The following is a 20212-nucleotide window of genomic DNA, read 5'->3' as shown; positions in this document are numbered from 1 at the left end:
CTGAACTGCTTAGTTCAGGCAAGCTCTGCTCTGCTCACCTCAATCCAGACTTGGACCCACCCCCAGTGCTCAGCTTACTTATCTGCAGGTGGGCTCTCTAGAAGATCACCTGGGCTGTAATGATGTAATGATCTTAATAACCTTTTCCAGTTGAGGACTCAAATAGTTGTTTTTTTGTTTTACATGGTTAGAAATTTGAACCCGCACTAAGGAAGTCATGAGCATCAGTGAGAACATAGGGGGTAATTTCCTGGTGCAGGAACCACATGATGCTGCTGTTTTGCTTTCAGGATAATGAGAGCCTGAGTCTACGGCCAGCATTCACACAGTATGAAGGAATGGATTATTTTTTATACACCTTCTTCCAGTTGTGGTCATGGAGAAGTGCTATGATCCAGATTGTGGTGTGACAGTGACACAAAGCCAGGCGCTGTTATGGTGTCAGGAGGAGCATTAGTCCTGGAGACTCATTAATCACGATGTGAATGGCGCCTAATCAAAGGGTGAGCTCCACATCTTGTCCATCTTGCTTCTCCTTAACCAACCCAAGTCATCAAGTCAATGGACATTTTTCAAACACAGATGCTAAACAACAAAACAAAAGGCAGAAAAAGCACCGGCTTTGGTGGTGAATTATGCATTTTTATACGTACAACAGAAGAAGAACTTTGTTCATTGGAGATATTTGCAGAATCTAAAAGCGTTTCTTATTTAAATAATTTATTCTTCTGATCTGGTAAGAGAAGCCCGCATTACTTTGGAGCCGAACTTACAATGCACTTTACTTGGGCATGACTATGGCAACACAAAGCATGTGGTTTTAGTGCAGGTTCCTGAGGGCCATTTATTCAAAAACCAGTGGATTTTATGTATATATTTGAGACTGTGAGTATAATTTCCAGCCTATGTGGATAGGAGTAAATTCACAATAAAATCCAACTTGTGCACTTATTTTTAGTAGTTACAGAGAATGTGTTTTGTGTAATTGTTGCTTCCTGGAAAAGAAAAATGACTCCAGTGCATCATTAGCAGCTAAGATCATGCCCAAGATAGGTCTGTGTCTGAACGTCACAGCATGCATATCGCGAATGGAGTATAATATGATTTTCAGTTTTAATGTTCCAGCGACCTCCCAGTTGCTGTTGGCAGGGTCTCTGATCCTGGAGGAATTACAGAATATCCCGACCTCGCTGCTCCCCAGCTGTAAAATTCCTGACAGTGCCTGATCCCTTACATCTCCAGACACTTTCGGCCTAGTTCATGTGTATCTTGCAAGAAATTAGCATGCTCTGGAATAAGAAGCCATCAGCTGGGCTCTCAGAGCTGGGGCTCTCAGCCACACATAAATATATAAACTTATAGAGCAGACATGCAGTGTCTGGCCTACTTCGCCTGCCTGTTGGACACTTCTCCTGTCCCTTTTGGGGAAATACACTTTTACTTATGATTTAGTGAGGCCTCCATTTGGCCCAGTTAAATAAGGATTTCACACCATGTAAAATATTACCCCCCGCCACACCTCCCCTCACACACAGACACACGCACACAGTGGCAACCCAACCTGGCTGACTGCCAAGGAGACTGCAGTGATTAGTGTTTACCAGGCTGAGACCAGACTCTTACCTTAAGCAGAGAAACAGCACCAGCAAATCGCCCAGATGTTCATTTTGTCAAAATTTCTTCTTTGAAGGTTCACAACATTTCACCTGTGACTTGACTCTAAACCTGTTGTAGTAGACCTTTGAATATACCGAAGCTACTGTCCCTATCCGCAGATGAGTGTGCCATGTTAAATGTGACATGTAGAAAAAAGTACTAGATACGCATTTGTTTGTTTAAAGCACATTCTTATAAGCCTAGATCTAATTTCCTGCACCAATCCTGGTTGATTTTTAGAAGATGTGAATGTCTGGTAATGTGTAAAATCAACTTAGAAATGATGCAACTGAATTGGAACATAATATTTTTATCTGGTTTCTGACAAATAATTGTTTGCTTTTATTTTGCTCTGTTATTACACATCTTTAAATGGATAGTCCTCCACTGATGAGGGATGGATGGATGGATGGATGAATGGATGGATGGAAGAAAGTAAAAAAAAGGGGAGAAAGAGAAAGAAAGAATAAATACAGATATTTTGTCTTGTTTATTCAGACATGTAAAATACCTCAATCAAACTTTTCCAGACATTGTTGGTACAGTTGTGCCATTGTACCATTGTTGGTACTTTGTAAGAAAGTCTACTGTTATTTATAATTGTACCTTTGGTTGACTAAATCTACAAACAAGACACAATTCATAGATGTTGCATCTTATTTTTGTGTCAGCAGCCCATATTAGTTGAACTCCGGTGGTCTAAGTCATCAGCTACAGATTTTTGCATGTGATTTGTTTGACATGAAGAGTATTCAAAACTTTCAAAGACAAAGAGTCAAAGACAATTCATTATTGTACCTCACCTTATATTTCACTTGTTCCCCCCCCTCAAAAAAAAAACAACAACAAAAAAATCACTCTTATGGCTTCACAATTAGCTGCTGTCTGAAAAGCTTTCCGGTTAATGAAGACCTAGTCTGTAGAGTAGATTGGTCAAATAAAAGCCACATCTTCCAAAACAAAGCTTGAAAATCTGTTGCCTATGAATGTGTTACACCATTCTGGAAGGGCAGTGAAAGCAGATCTGACTGTGTTTGCCATTCACCGAACTGTGACTGTGCTTGTTTAAACAATGATTGTTAATTCAAATCACATGTATAGCGCCGCTTTATCCCTCCCAACTCTCCGGTTGTGTAACCTCTCTTCCCATCTCTGCTCCTACTGACAGATCTTCCACATGACCTATGACCTGGCCAGTGCTGTGATGAGAATATTCAACCTGATCGGGATGATGCTGCTGCTGTGCCACTGGGACGGCTGTCTGCAGTTTCTCGTTCCCATGCTGCAGGACTTCCCGTCTGACTGCTGGGTGTCACTTAACAAGATGGTGGTGAGCAGAGTGCTCTGTTTCTATGGTGCTTCTTAATGAGCCCGTGCCGGAAATTGCAGACGACAAACGTTGGGCAACAAATCAGCGACAATCAAAACATGGAGCACATTCTCCGCTGGAGCAAAGTGGAGAGTTAAAGGCAGTCACATTAGGAAAATGAGCTTCACTCAAAGAGGAGCTTTCACACACACGTGTGTGCAGGGCTGCTCTCGCTAAAAACATGGAGAAAAGGAGATGCTGAAGAAGAGCTTTTCTTGAAGCTGTCTGTTTGGCCATGTCCCCACAAGGCTTTCCTTCAGAAGTATTACACAGAGATAAATAGATAGACCTTTTAGTTACTTGAAAAGCTGTTAGCTAAAGCTGTAACTGATGAAAAACCTTATTAAAAACATTAATATGAGAGTTAGTGACACTAATTAATCTCTTAAAAAAAATCTCTTCTCAGTTAACATTTCTTGTCATCATAGCTAATTTCCGCAAAACAGTCTGTTTTTGTCCGTCTCATCAAAAACTAAATAAGCTTCAGTTAACCAGTAGAATGTCACCATAGGCTCCCCATATGTCCTGCTTCACCTTACAAGCCACTGGACACATAAAAACACACAAATTGCAAATGTTAACGCAAATGAAAACGAGAGTGCAAAAACTACAAAGCCTCCGGAGTTGTTTCTGACTTTAACATTTGTGACTTAAACAGAACTCAATCAGATTTGTCATTCTGCCTTGGAGGTAACAGATTGGAAGCTGATGGCTGACGTGGCTGGAGGCCAGCTTAACATTGGGACCTGTGAACCGTACACACCTGCATGGCGTGCTGATGGGTTTGTAGCATTAAGAGTTTATTATGGAACAAAAGAGCTACACGGGCAGAAAATAGAAATCATTATATCTTTAGAGCTGAGAGAGTACGAACCTAATATTTCTTCTTGGTAAAATCCAGTGCACCTCCCTAATTAATAATTGAATTCAGTTGTTTCATTATCACCATGAATACAGGCAATGCCAGCATTATGCTGTGGAAATGATTTTTTTTTTTCTACAAGGGACAGGGAATCAGTCAGAAGTGATGACTAGACACAGGGAAAACGTTGGAAAAACTTTAGTTAAGATAATATTAACGACAGAGTGCACATGCTGGAAATACATTATCAAAAGAGAAATCTCAAGGCTTTAATTGGCAATAGTTACTTTAAGCTTCATCTAAAATAGAATAATGGCCCTTCTCTGTTCATTTCTGCAACTAGAATCGTCCTATAATTGAAGTGAATCAGACAGGATAATTCCTCCTCTGTAGCTTTTGTCAGATCCAGGCTCTTTTCACAGCTGCCTGACTCCGTTATCCCAATGTCCTACAGTATTTGCTAAGACACAGTCTCCTTATTGTGGCACACAGATTCAACACAATCAGGTTGTTTAATCCTATGACATAAAAATCCTTATATGGATAGATATGTTGTCACAGTTTGTGTAAAAGAAAATGAGAGACTTCCTGTGATGCACCACATGTCTGCATCCTCGCTGACCTTGAAGAATATCATCATTGCATCTCTGTCGATCCATCTGTTTTTTCTCCGTGTGTGTGTGGCAAAACAGAGTACATCGCTTCCAACTCTGTACAATACCTTTGTCAGGTTATAGACTTTGGCTCTTGGTTTGTCTGGAAAACCAAATTTAGAATAGATTTCATGCCACTTTCTTCTTCCCTGTGTTGTCCTTTTACAAGCCTCGTGCTTTAGAATCTGACGATGTTGTCTCTGTTCATGTGGCTGTGTTCGTATTTGATTTCGATTGGTATTCAACTCCACTTTCAGTATTATGTTTTGCTGATGTGGCGGTTTCCCAGTATCAGAGAAGGGTCAGCTTCCACATGGCTCGGTGACATTTGCGTGCCAAATGTCACTAAATGGTGCAAACACTTTTATCTGCAACAGCGCATATAGATCCTTACAAAAATACTTATAACCACTGAAACTTTTTTCCACATTTTATGACTTCAAACATCAAGGTTTTTATTGGGATTTTATGTAACAGACCAACAGAATTCAGTGTAGGAAAAATCGCCAACGGTTTTCTACTTCTTTTTCCTGTCTCCCTGTGGTCCTCATGGTTCAACTCAGGCCGATCGTCTGCCTGCCTCTGCTGGACATTTGCTGGACTTAAACCTTTCGTCTCCTTTCTTAAGCTCTCTCCGCAGGGCCTGGTGGCTTGCTTGGCACGTCTTTTTTGCTACGTGCAACTTTGGAGCTTTCTGTAATGTGTGAACATCGGCCTCTTCACACTTTAAGAAGCAACTGTTGACTTGTAAACAGTATATGAACATGCAGGATTCAACAGCTCAGTCATCACAACAAAGCAGATCTCCATGGTCTGTTACATAAGTGACTCTGTATTATGTGCATGATGACAGGTGGGTTTCCCCCCACCCCGAGTCAACATTACCTCAGGCATATTGGCTGCTCAGTCAGTGACATTAGAGTAAAGCTGCTGCTTCCCCACTCCTCCTATCTGTACGCTCCACTTAGAATTCAACTTATTTTACTGCATTGGAAGACGAGTTGTTGTAACAGCTAATTTGTTTATGCATTAATGTTTTATTCAGTCACCCAGAGAAGCACTTTAAAAACACTCTCAGGCTTTCGAAGTTGGTAAGAATATCCTCGTTTCATTCAGTTACTGAGGTGATCTGACGGCCTGGGAGGCCTGTCAGGGTTTGTGTGAACAGGTAGAAAGTGCAAGATCAGTTTGTGGAGGTGTTGCTGTGTGTTTGTGCAGATGACCACCGTAGTTATCTGGCCAGGATCCACCAGATAACAATGATACTATAGTTTAAGACAGACTTCTGAAATGCTGGATGCTTTCCCTGCTGTAAACTGCAGCAGTGCAACCCAGCGAACTAAACTAAATAATTGGACCCTAAATGTGTTTAGATAAGTCATGAATTATATAAATGATAATTAATTAGGAGCTTATCTGCTGTTCTGTAACAACTGAGTGAGACTTTATTTATTTATTTATTTATTTATTTATTTATTTATCACTAAGTACGCCACTCCAAGTTTGTTGTGCTCTAGAAACTACAATGCCTGCCTTTGCCTATAGAAAGTAAATTTTACGTTAAGGGTGTGACGTGTCCTTAAACATATTCTGAATCTACAGAGAACACAGGAGAAGGCAATGATCTACTCAGCAGAACTGATGACTCAATGAAAGGTTTTTCCATCTGGTCAACATCCTGCATGCCACATGGTCAGGCGCTATAGCAGATTATGTTTGACTGCAATGGTAAAAAATGATTATTCGTGGCTTTTTCGGATCAGATACTTTATTGTTCCACAGTGAAATTTGTCTATCAGTTTATCAACCTTTTCATCTCTGGAGAGACTTTCCATAGTTGAAAATGAAAGGTCTTCTTCATTCTTGGCACAACCAGATTTGAAAAGATGCTTTGAGCTTAAATCATATGATTGCAGCTTACTTCATCAAAAAAAAAAAATGGAGATGGTTGAACTTCAGCTAACTATTTTCCACTTCTGTGTTTTGTATTTAACCCTTTATAAGGCAGAAGTTACGGCCAATAGAACCTGAGAACACATATTAACCAGTTTACTTTATAGAAAAACCTCTCTTTGTGCAAGATTAAACCTTTGAAGCAGTTTTTTTGTTTTTATATCTGGACTACAAATAGTCCTACTTGCATGGGTGGAACTACATTTTGCTTAAAGTTCACAAAATGACAGCTGTGATGTGCCCTGCTGGGTTATTTGCCAGACTTGAACCCTTTAGGGCTTAAACAGATGTGAAGCTGTAAAATGCAGCAAGCTAAGCAATATAAAAAAGTCTGTTTTTAAATGTGAGTATGTATATCAGATAATTTCAGTTTAGGCTGTTACCATTTTGGTATCTATACAATAAGAATTTAATGTTTCACAACATTTAGAATCTTTTAGGTTGATTTTTTTGTTTGTTTGTATTACTGGTTACACGTATTACCACATTTCCAACAGAAAATACTTTTCTCACGGGTTTATTAGAGAACTTTAGTGAACAATCAGCGTTACGAGGAACCAGGAACACAGCAGAAAGGTAGACAATGGTGAAGTTATAATTACGGTTAAGTTATAAAACAATATGCGTCTCACATAACACTGGATTTCAAGCCTCCTGTTCAAAATGCATCATTCAGATCGGGTATTTAAATACATGACCACATGGATCCTTGATTAGAAGAACTATTCTGCTGCTATATTGTTTACTAAATGTAGGCATGTTGTACCCTGGCAACATGTTGATACTGAAATCTGATTGGACAGCACACCAACAACCCACATGCCTGCCAACCATTTCTACAAAGTAATGACACAAGTTAGAACAGATGCATGCAATGGATTTCAGCTTTCATATTCACAAAATGAATAATGAAAATTATGTATACCATTCCTTCCACGTCACAATTAAGCACAACTTTGTGTTGGTTTACTTACAAAATATGCATACATATACAAAATGTATTCAAAGTCAAGGCTTATACTTTTAAAATGCACTGTATCACAATATCATTGTGTTTTTCTCATTAATTTAATGTTTAGGTTTGACACTGAAAGTGACACCAAGTTATTACTGTGACGCTTAAATCAAAGTCTTTTTTTTGTTCTGTGCAACCTTGTTAATTTTCAACACACTCCAGCAGACAGCAAGCTATCTTAAGATGCTGTTTCCATTTAGTTTTGAATTATAAACTCAAACATGGACCCCGTGGCTCTAAATTATGAATCTAAACAAGCTATTTTTATGGATGTTTACATATTAAAATTCTAAATGTGTGTCCTTTGAAGTAAAACAAACTCCTCGTGTCGGTTTTAGACATTCAGAGTGAAAAGCTGCCCACCTTAACTCGGAGTAAGTACACAGTCGCCTACCGACATGAGCAGATAGATCCAGAGAGTCGAAGAGCCGCCACCCAGACGCGTGAGCTGGTGTGCACGTACAGTCACTACCCGACTGCACCATGCATTATCCATGTCCCAAAGTCCCTTTGTGTTCCTCCCTAAATGTATTATGTACAATTAGCTATCATCTGTGCAGCTCAGTGAAGACCGATAGCAAATAAAATGGAACACAAGAACTAATTTCATTTGTTTTTTTCTGCCTCCTGGCTCGCCCCCCCCCCGCCTTCACACAAGGTAGTATCTCTGTAGAATTAGTTTATTGTGTTACTCTGAAGATTGTAATTTCCTACAGTAAGAGACAGCTGTGCAATCTGTCGGTTTTAATCAGCTGTTAACTCAAACTTAGACACTAAGGGACTCTTCAGCTGTATTCTCCTGCTAGGAGAGTTTCTCCCGTATAGAGTTTTATAATCAAACTGCTACAGGTAAATGAAGACGTCAGTAAAATCTACATATGCATATTTGTTGTGCTGCTGAGAATTAATAAGGTACTGCTTTCCAGAAGGCAAATCTTTAGACATCAATTAAATTGTTCACAATTGCGACTATAGTGCTTGACAGTGAAAAATATTTCAAACGATCTGATCTTTGCTGTGTTTTCAACAAGGTAACCTTGGAAGGAAGGCCACATCGGAGTACATTTTTGTGTTCATGCGACGCTGTTCTACAAAACTGAGAAAGAAATCTTAAAATTTTCGAAATGCCTATTTGGCTGTAAAAAAAGGCCTTCTCATTTAGCAAGTATTTAATAAGCATTTTTTAAATTTTATTTTAAATTTTTTTCAGAAAAGTGAAGTAGCTCACAATTGTAAACTGGAAGCAAATTTCATGGCTCTGAACTTTTCTTTCAACCAAAACTCTGAGAAGTTGTGCAATTTTATTCAGTTCCAGAGCCAATACCTTGTAGAACTCTACTCTTGACGTACGTCTCTACCAGCTTTGTATGCATTTTACAGCATTTCTTCTGCGTCTCGACTTTGTCTGGGCCAGGTGTAACAAATGAATAAACTTTGCTTTATATTATTCCACTGTAACTCTGGCTGTGTTTGCTCTGGAGCCTGATCCTCGGCCTCCAACTCTGACAAACTTTTGTTTACTTTCAAAACAACAACAACACAAAAAAATCCCTACAAGTTGATGCTGCCTCCAACATGGGTCACTTTGGAGATGGTGTTTTAAAGTGTTGGATTCTATCCACATATGGCATTCCTGCTACTTTGTGTTGGTTTACCACTTCAAGTTTGTGGTTGACACAAGACACGGTATGAAAAAGCTCCAGGAGGCGGGACATTTTTTGCTAAAAGTTGCATCATTCTGCAACACTCTCTTTCATTTAGGTTGCGTGCCATGTTTGGTAAATTTAAATCAGATCCCAGTGGAACAAAAACGTTCAATGAATTACTGTGCACTTATTTGTGACTGCACTTTGCTCCTAAATTCAGTGCCGGACAGCAAAATCACAAAGTCAGAAACAGAGACAGACAGATTTAGCCGACTGAATCAGGAAGCAAATTTCTGTGACTTCTCTATGTGTAAAAGGTTCCTAATCCTGACATTTATCCACCTGCAGTGTTGCAGCATGCTGATAGCAGTTTTACATCTTTTCCCAACCTGTGTTAGTCTAAGTGAGCCTCAGTCTGGTGCAGGGTGCCTAGAATACGTCTGAAAATAGCAGCACTGTAAAACAAAATAAATGTACAGATAGAGCAACTAAAACTAATATGTTGTTTATTATGCATTTAATTCTAACTTTCTATTTTCTAATAACAGGATGACTCAGCTTCAAGGCACAAAACATACCACTATGGTTTTTGTTGTTGTTGTTGTTTTACAGAAATCTAAATTGTTTTTATTTTATTTCCTCACTTCATCTCAGATCGCTTTACTAAATGGTAATTTTCAACCATTTGCACTTCTGCAAACATATTTTCCTCCTCCCTCTTCAAAACCGAGCCCATTTGAATTTCAAATTCAATGCAAATTAGGCTGGAGAAACACAAATCAGATAAGAATCTATCCGATCAAATAGTGCCTTCAGGGCTTGTGAGGTTTTGAGGAAGCACCCTTCATGCACATAGGTAACCTTGAGGCGGTTTGCCCACAGCAGCTGTTTAAGGAGGGAAAGTGGGGTGCCAGTGAAGGGCCGTCTAATGAGTCCAACATGAGAGAATTAGGGCCAGCTGAGTGTTCGAGCACCAATCAAAAGAGAAACGGAGAAGGCAGTTCAGACTCCTCATTAACAACTCTCTCCTCATTAACAACTCTCTTTTTACGTCCTCTTTCTCGGCCGGGACAAGGCAATTCTGCTTAGTGACGATGATTAGACCCTCTACGAAACCTGAACCACTCAGCAGACACAGAGCTACAGGAATTTCTCACCCATAAAACGTCTCATTCCCTCATACATCCTCTTTCACCACTTCAGTCACACTTGTACATGCTGCTGCTGCTGCTTCCTCGCTAGAGAATAAAAGTATGACGCCTCACCAGATTGGCTCTCTTGACATAAAACCAAAAACCGCACCTACTTGCCTCTAACCAGCTTCTTCCGCTCTCCAACAGAACGACTCATGGAGCGAGCTCTACTCCTTCGCCCTCTTCAAGGCCATGAGTCACATGCTGTGCATTGGATATGGCAGGCAAGCCCCAGAGAGCATGTCGGACATCTGGCTGACCATGCTCAGTATGATCGTGGGAGCGACCTGCTACGCCATGTTTATTGGCCACGCAACCGCCCTCATCCAGTCTCTGGATTCATCGAGACGGCAGTACCAGGAAAAGGTAGGGATGTTGTTGCAAATCAGTTAACTAACATCTCAAGCAACCCGTGTGTTTGTGTTTAGGTTAATACTTAAGAGCAAAGATTCAGCACAGAGCCCCACTATTAGAAACTGAAAGAGATATTACTTTTAAAAAAAAAAAAAGCACCAGATCTGCCTAGGTTGCTTTGATATTGGTAATTAAAGCAGATGTAACTTTATTTCATCTTTAGGGTTTGTTGTCTAGTTTCCCATTTGTTTGTCAAATCAAGAAAGCAGGAATCGAACTACTGTATATCACGAGTATTCTGGGTAAAAAAGCCTACAAAAGAGCGAGTATAAGGGTGCTCATGTTTTTTTGTTTTTTTTTTTACTAAAGACTAAAGAGAAATTCTACAACCAGTAAAATCTGACAACACTCCAATTTTTTTTACATTTAGCAAAGAAGTTAGTTGTGCTCATGTCTTCTTCGGAGGTTTTCGTGTTGCTTCCTTCTGTAGTTCTTGGTGTAATCTCACCACCAGCACTGAAGTAGGCAGGCTTTTCAAAGGGTTTGACACAGTGCAGCGTGCAAATGTTGCAATTTTGGTCCCCAGTCGAACCGAGTCTATGGAACTTTGAAACGCGAAAATTCCCTTTGTGTATCATGGCATTATCTCTGCCTGTTGTTCTCTGACTGATCAGTAACACCTAAAACATACTTGATATCAGGGGCTGTTAATTTTTTCCCCTTCCGCATTTCATATATATGTACCATTTGTCGTCTCTAACTGTCTTCGACATTGTATATCAACCAGGTGGGACATTTTGTTCCTGCTTGGACAATTTAAAGCGATTTCTCTGTTTTCTCATAGTTTCCTGTAAGAAATGTGACTAAATAACTCCAACACGTAATGTCTTTTGGCTTGATCAGACATCATGATCTGTCTTATAAGAGCAATCTGACCCAAACAGGGATTAGAATGAACAAAAATTGAAAAAGGGAGTCGTATACCAAGAAATTAAGAATGTTATTCTCCAGCCATTTGCTGTTGGGATTGTTTTATCAAATTATTCATTCGCTCAAGGTGAAGATATTTCTCAAAACCGGCCAATGTCTGAGCTAATACTATGTTGTAATTAGTTTCTTTGTGAGAAATAAAAACAACTGTTTACTGCAGTCTGTGTGTAAAGGACTTAAGATGCAGATCAGGCTGTAACCCCCCAGTACTGCCCCCGTTTGCCTCTATGAAGACATTACTTTCTGTTCATTTGCCCAACAGTGTAAATAAAGTTGTGGCATTTGATATGAATAGAAAGAATAGTTTATCTGATACTTTGATGGAAACAGCATCTGCTCCATTAGTCCGATATTCATGGCCGTATCGTGCCGGACCAGCGCACATCTGGCCTCTTTGTACAACAGAAGATCAAAGCTTGTGGAGTCTGCAGGCTGGAAAAGGGGGCCGTGCTTTTGCTTTATAACCCCGCTGTGTCAGGGGTGTCCTGTGACTTGTTAGCTCCCTCAGATCCTGGGTGATGTGTAGAGTCCCAAGCAAACACATCAGAACAACAGGTCCTTTACTCTGAACCTTAAAAAGCTCAATTATATATTTTCTCTCTGAACTGTAATCATGTTGTAGATTTATTCTCCTCATTTTGTTGTTCTCGATTAATGGCGCATCACGTTCAAGACAGTCTGCGGCGATCCCGTTTTGCTTTTTATGGTTATGATATCACCCCGCATCCACAGTAACATTTAAATACAGTGCTGACTAGTGGCTGGACTGGTTTTTAAAATGAAACAGATTACCAATGTTTACATTATATAACATTTACAAGCATAATATAGGTGTGATCAGAGGGATGGCATGAAATTTACGCTCATCAACTCTTAAAATTAAGAATCATTTACATATCCAAATATTTATATACACCTCCAGTTATATCTGGTTAATTTGCTGAAGTATGCTGTGAAAAACTGGCGCTTTTTGTAGCTATGAATGAAGTTCTGTTACAATTCTGGACAAACGTTTGAAGTCTTGGCAAAAAATAAACGACACAGTTGATTTTAATTGGCTGTTTTCCTGGCGTGGATCCATCTTTTAAACACAACTCACCATATTTTAACAGGACTGAGATCAAGGATTTTACAAAAGGTTAATTTTCAGTTTCAAAGGTATTTTTGATGTTTATTTGTCTGACTGTGTCCAAGTTACAACTATCTACCTGCCGATTTGAAGTGAAGTCTAACACTGTGAATGTAGCCATCCACCGTCACCATTCCATCAACAGCACCTCCACCAAATAATCCCGCAGCATGCCACTTCCACCACCGTGCTTGACAGCTGATACAGTTTAGCCTCATCTTTAAAAACTTCTTCCCAAGTCTTGTTTTGAGATAATAAACCTCAAAATATCTCACTCTTTGTTTCCTCTGACCACTCCAGAAGTAACTTGTCTTTTTCCTTTCTTCTGTGTCAGGGATGGGGATAGGGGGAGGGTTAATAAATTTAATGCAGTCTAACAGGACAAAAAATAATTTCAACTGGCTTTGGAATGAAAAATAGACAAACCTAGCACTTCTCCAACCCTCTTCCTACCTTAATCCTGTTGAAAATGTAAGGACTATGATTAAAAGATGAGTAAACATGGGAACCAACCTATTTAACAGATCCTTTTCATGTGTTAGAGAGGTGATGTGAAATGAATTTCAACTAATTCACCAAATTTTCCTCCATGTTTGTACATTTTTTTTTACTATTTCACCCTGAAGACATAATGGCTCAAATTAATAATAAAAACCCCCCAAAATGAATAAGACAGCCATTCCCAGGATGAGTGTATGTAAACGTCTGAGCAGTACTCTAGAAGACACAGGTCAAAGGCAAAGCACATTTATAAAAACATAATTAACAATTATCACTAATTGTCTCCAATCCTCCTTTCAGTTTGAGTCAAAGACAAGCATTAAATTCCCACAGTTCAATTCACAGAAAAGCATGAAATAAAATCATTTTTAAAAAGATGCCACCTGCAAACCTGGAGGCAGTTTTTGGTTTGTTTACCACCAGCTTCTCAACTGTGACTTTCAGGAAAGAAATGCGAGCCACAAATTTATCATGACTTCTCAAAACAGTCTTAGTCTCTGCTTTTAACCTTACTATGCTTGCTTGCGCAATTTTTAAACCAACCTATCTTTCCCTTTCATCTTGCCCTTTATTTTTACATTTTCACTTTACCCACTTGTAATATAGTATTGTATATTTTACATATTTATTAGAACTAATTAGCTCTATAAAATTTGTGTGGTCAAGGGTTATTTTAAAAGTTCCTCACTGTATTTTTCATATTCTCTTTGTACGTCACATACAGTATTTCTAAACGGCAGATTTGTTTCAGATTTAGAATCGCAGTACCTAAAACTACTCTTGAAGAATGCTCACTGTTTCTTTAATTTCATAGCTTTTCTGTCACTATGCCAGTTAATCCATTTTTGAAACCTTTCCTTGGCTTCATTGTGTGAGCGAGGACAAAAAAACAAAACAATCTTACTCTACAATAGCAGTATAATTGCTTTCCAGTTGAACACTTTGACATTAGGGCTGTGAGCCTAATAGGAGGTCCTCCTGCTGTAGGCAGAGTTCTGTGTTTAATAAAGACTCGAGAGAAAATGGAAAGGAGGGGCGAAAGAGCTGCTGACTCCGAGCTGGTGTCTGTTTTCTGTCAGTTTCTCGAGGCTCTCCTCTGTCAGCGCTGCGGCGTACACAGCCGTCGGTTCCTGTCGTCCACCCTGTTTCCTGTTCTCTTGTGGTGCGCCGCAGAAAAATAATGAACAGAGATGCAACACCCTGCAAGGATGAACCGGCACAAGTCATTCTCGAACCTATTGATCCCTGATGCCCCGCGGCTGTTTTCGTCCATCGCTAACCGACGAGGAACAGCACGCAGAGCGGATCTGGATTGGAACTGAACTTTGTGGGGAAACAGATTAATTATATACAGTAGTGTAAATGCTAATGACAGCGCGGACGTATGTTGACTCAACACAAAGTAAACGGTCAGCGTTGTGAGCCATGTTAAGACAGAAATGTAATAACAGCTGTGATAGTTACCATCATCTCAGGCTCAGAGCCTCCAGATGAAAGAATGAGAGGATTTCTTATGGGCTTGTTTGCTTTACACAAACAAGCCCATAGGTTTCCTGCTTTTTCAGAGTCAGACGCCTGATTTACATGGTTAGTTTGTGATCAGAACAGAAAGAGGAACAGTGGCAGGGAGAGTTTTACTAAGAAGGTCGAAGATTTCCAACCGATATTTATTTATTTTTTATTCTTTGACTACTTTCACAACTTTTTTTTTATCAATAGCTGCCATATTGGATTCCTTGGGTTTCTCTCTGATGTGATGGAAACATTTCATTAGTTTTAAACTAAATGTCTTTATTTATTTTTTTCTTTTATGAAACTTAGCTTTAATGCTTATCTTCCTAACTTTTGTAACTGTTAAAATTATTAACAACTCATTTCAGTAACTTCCTCTGATTCCTTAATAGGTTTAGATTTTGGTCTGAATTAAAAGCTAATCTCTTAAGCTTATTACATAATTTGGAGCACTGGTTTTCTGTCAGTCTTTTCACTTTTTGCTTGGTATTGAGGTTTAAGTTTTGTGTTCTGTGCTGGGTTTAGGCATGAGCTAGTTTCCCTAACCATATAATCAAAGTTTTCAATTATTTAGTTTTTGCAAAAATTTTGTCTAACAGAAAAGATAGCCCTAGTAAATAACCACTAAATATCAGGTCTAGCAGTACAGATGACTCTTAACTTCTCATAATTTATCTTATGGCCTTTGTTCACTGCCCTTCCTTCAGTGATGGTTTCCCAGCTGGTTTCCACCCATGAAGCACTAATTAGTTCATTTTGCTACTTATGATATGAACTAAAAGCACAGCTCCAGATGGTCAGGATCTTCCTTGAGTTCTGTAAATATGTTATTTTGTGAATTACATTTTTTGTCTCAGAGCTTTACCTTTTAACAATTTTCACAATAAATCCTTGGCTGGGAAAATTATTTATAAAAATTCTACTTAATAACAGGTTCTGTTGATTCTTTTCGGCTGTCTTTTCTAAAGACCTTTTTGGATATGTAAATTGTCTGGTGTATTTTGTTGAGCTGACAACATGGCATTGATTGTTTTTTTTTTTTGACAAAGTAAAGATTTGTTTTTGTTCAGTAACATTTATGGGACATATACTGCAAGGGTTGTTATAAAGTTAGCAGGTAATAGTACTTATCTTTTATCACCTTGTATTTGTTTGTGTTAAAGTAACATTCTGAAGTAGGGGTACAGAAAGAATAGTGCTACAATTAGCACACCTTATTGTCCCTCTGTCATCCCCTCCTTCTTGTACTGGAGACCAGTTTCCTCCCTGATAAATTTCTCCACAAGCCTTGTTCCATCTCCAAGCCACCAGCCTTTTCCCGTTTCATCTGTCACTTTGCCCTTGCGCTGTTGGGCAGTACACCAGCTGCCAGGAACACCACACATGTACAGGGGGCATTAGCCATTACATAACTGCACTTCTACTTCCACTCCTCCATCACTCTCTCCCCTTCATAGTTGAGAGACGGGAGACTCGGGTCCCCCGGGGCCTTCCTTGATTAAGATGAACACTGTTTCACTTTTCCTGGACACTTAAAATTTGAATTTAGAAATTGTATCTTTATTTTTTCCCAGAAGCTTGAGACCTCAAAGGGATCTGGGTTAGGTTTTATTGATTGCTGTGTCATCTCCCCTTTTGATCAAAGGTTCACTGATCTTAGCTTGCAGCTGAACTCTTCACTAAAAACTGCTCCAAAACAATTATTTGGAAGTCGTTCAGATGTTTACTTTCCACTGAGTTTAAGTGAAGGATGTTCTAAATAATCAGTAAAAGTAAAATTTTAAAAACTGAATCACATAACTTTAACAAAAATAGCATTTTCTCATGACAGAAGCAGTGATCTTGAAAAATACTTTAGTTCAGCAAAAAAAAAAAAAAGTTTTTACTATTTTTAGTCTTCACCAATCCCAAATTACACATAAGCAAAATGTATTATTGTCTTAAGAACCTTAAAATTAATTTGTGCAAAACTATTTTAATACATGTTAGAATTTTATTGGCGAAATCAAAAATAAAATCACTTTATATATGAAGGTTTTAAAACTGTGACTTACCTTGACACTAATAATCAGCATCAGCGTATTGTCTGACTCCGGTAATGCTTTGGTTGTGTTTAATTAAGGCAGGAGAGGAGGCGTCAGACTCATCAGGACGGTCAAAAACTCACAACCACACTGGTATTGGGAATTCCACAGTGTTGTCCTTTAATAAACACACTCTTCGCCAACCTTACAAAGCCCGGTTGCACAGCCGCTATATTGTCAAACATGAAAATGAGCAGAGTCCAAACGACCCGTAACGTTACTAAAAGTTAGGGAGCTAACATGTCCGTCTCAGTCCATGTGTCCATTTGTAGCACGTTTCTCCCACGCTCTCTACAGAGAAGCAGTGGCACATACTTGTGACATCATTAATTATACTAGAGTATATTAAAGAGACACAATTACGGCTGTTACACTCCCTCTAGAAAAACGTACTTTACGCAAATGTTTCTCCCTTGCAGCATTTATGACACCACACTCTATATGAAATCTCCAAATCTTTCTGACAGTTGCACCTTTTTATCATGTATTTGATCATGTTTTCTTCCCAGAGTTATTTTCGTGGAAAAAACATTCCCAGGGGATCACACTTCCACCATCATGCTTCGGTAGGGATAGTACTTTTCCAATCACATAAAGTTCACACCTAAACCTCAACCCCATAAAGTCTGTTACTAAATCATCTTAATATTACCTTGAAAACATAATATGAATAGGAATTTCCTGTCAAAACTGAAGAAGAGAAAACTGGTGCATGCTTTCGTTTTCAATAGGTTGGATTAGTGTAACTGTGTCTTCACTGGTCTCAGTAAAAAAATAAATCAGGCAGTTGCAGCTCATCCAGGAAAGTGGATCCTCCCACTTTGTGTTTTGTGTAGATTTCTTTGAAAGAAACTCTGTTTTGTGTGAATTTATCAATACGGTTCATCCTAAATTATTCAATCAATTAGACAATTCAGTTAAAATTCCAGGAAATGTCCTCACAAACTAACACACAAACACGTTATATATATATATATATATATATATATATATATATATATATATATATATATATATATATATATATATATATATATATATATATATATATCACTTCCTGAGCCATGATGCTCAGAAGCATGGACCGTTAATAAAATTCCCAATTCAATTTATACTTCTCCCCTCTGTGGCAGCTCACACTGACAGCCATGCATCATACTTACAATCCACCGACTCAGGGGTGTATGTCCCATAAAAAACCCTCGTTGCTGCATCTGCCTCCTGCTAAGCCCATAGGCTGAGAGGGTCTGATTTAATTTCCCAAATATATTAAATTGGCTGGTTTCATACAGCGACTGCGGAAAGCTTCAAGTTCACTTCATGTTCATTTTGGGCCACAAAGTTATATTTCATAAGACGTAAACTGCGTTGATCACAATAATCTCCTGGATGATTTGAACTCTGCCATTTACTATATTTATAAAAATGCTTAAAATGTGAGGTCATATGAGTCTCAGCCTCATCCCCTTTGCTTTGAGTGACATGGCCACTAATCTGAGCCTCACGCTGAGAAACCCAGCGGATTGCCTCTACTCCACCAGCCACTGAGATGTCAGTCCAGTTTAATTGAGACTGTCACACTCTGAATCCTGTGGCCGGAAACACTTAATAGAAGTCTTCCAGCTTATCCCCATTTTTAACTAAATGAGGTGGATGCTCTGCAAACTTGGCCACATCATTATTGTTACTGACACACAGCAAGTAGGAAGGACTTTGTTGAATATCTGGAATTTTAAGGCCCATGTAAATTCAGTGTCCCCAAACATAGCAGACTGAACAAGATGCAGCTAAACAAGATCCGCCTCTGAGTGTAACAAAATGTCAGGCGTGCTTTCAAATGTGATACGGTTGAGTTTATCAAATGTACCAACAAAGCCAAATAAATGAAGTCCATTTGAAAATCATAAGAAACGGAAAATCTGCAAAGCTTTTTGCAGATTTTCTGCTTTTGGCAGACCCAGTTACAGTTACATTTTCAGCATGTGGTTAATAAAGAATTAAAAAGTGTTTAAAATAAAATGAAAATTATAAGATTTTTTTTAGGTGGTTCAAACACTTCATTAACTTTATTTTTTCATCTGCACTTTGAATGTGCAAGTTATTTTTGTGCACAACAACTAAAACTCAAATTATAATCAAATCTTGCTGTTAATGCATTAGTTGTGAGCCAGTGATAATTTAATGATGGTTATGAAAACTTCCTTCTGCCTTGACTACAGTTTTTGCCTGAAAATACTGTAAATCATATTAAGGATTCAAACCCATATTTAATTGGCTATGTTTTGGGTAATAAGAGCAATTAAAGTATTTAATTGCCCTTGCAAAAATAATTATATTATCTAAAGTCACATGGCGTTAGCTATATGTGGATAAAATGTAATATTATGAATCCCAAGGCTTCAGAGTTAAATATATGTGACCCAGAACTAGTTACTCAAGTCAAATTAGATTTTTTTTTTTACTTTATATTTTATATGAAGTAAAAAAAGCCACTGAATGATCAACCAAATGTTGCACAAGTTGTGTAATAGAAATATTAACATATATTTCTACTACACAAGTTATTTCATATATTTACGTTACACAAGACATCTTTTGTATGTCTCTTCTATCATACAAAAAGAGACAACAATTAGAGTAACAGACCAAAATTTGACAAAGTAAATCATACTTTATTCAAAATATTTGTTCTTTTTTTTCATTTTTAAATTGCAAAAAATAATCCATGGTAATTGAAGCTGTTCCTACAGAGAAAGAAAATCAATGTCTTTCTGAGTCGGTGCTATAATAAGGATATTGTGATTTGAACACAGGGATCAAGTCTCCATTTGATTCTCTAAATCATATGTCACCTTGCAGTGTGGATAAATGTAATTTTCTAATCTCTGGTTCAAGACTGAGTGCATGTGTCAATGACTGTTGTGTTTAAGGGGAAAGGACCCCACCACCACCTCATACACAAACACACACTCACACACCGAGACCGCTGTAACTCTCCTCTGATTTTGTAATGTTATCTTTTCTAAAATAATTTTAAAAAAACATAAGATTTTTTTAAATATCTTGTTATTGTGATTTGTGGCTAATCTGGTGGACTCACATTGCTTCACACACCAGACACAGAGAGAGAGATAAACTTTATGTAACATTTAAAACAACTCACACTTTAGGGTCATATGAATCTATTGTACAGATTGTCACCTCATTTCAGCTAATAGTTTCTCTAATATTCTCGAACAGAGGTTCTGGCAAGAAGAATGTAAATCTTGACTTTTGCTTCCTTATGTGAGGCATT

General features: G+C 38.4%; 1 protein-coding gene across 1 annotated transcript in view; it reads left to right on the top strand.

Moving 5' to 3' along the window:
• The window catches only part of hcn2 (hyperpolarization activated cyclic nucleotide gated potassium and sodium channel 2), a 46315-nt gene that overhangs the window by 6472 nt on the left and 19631 nt on the right, over positions 1–20212 (top strand). The window contains exons 3-4 of the mRNA XM_014471180.2: positions 2825–2986; positions 10495–10713. Of these exons, the coding sequence (XP_014326666.1) occupies positions 2825–2986; positions 10495–10713 (381 nt within the window). The remainder of the gene's footprint in view (positions 1–2824; positions 2987–10494; positions 10714–20212) is intronic.

This window comes from Xiphophorus maculatus, chromosome 9 (assembly GCF_002775205.1).
Source record: "Xiphophorus maculatus strain JP 163 A chromosome 9, X_maculatus-5.0-male, whole genome shotgun sequence".
Taxonomy (NCBI): Eukaryota; Metazoa; Chordata; class Actinopteri; order Cyprinodontiformes; family Poeciliidae; genus Xiphophorus; species Xiphophorus maculatus.
Note: the sequence above shows the minus strand (reverse complement) of the source record. Positions and strands in the feature narration are given on the sequence as shown.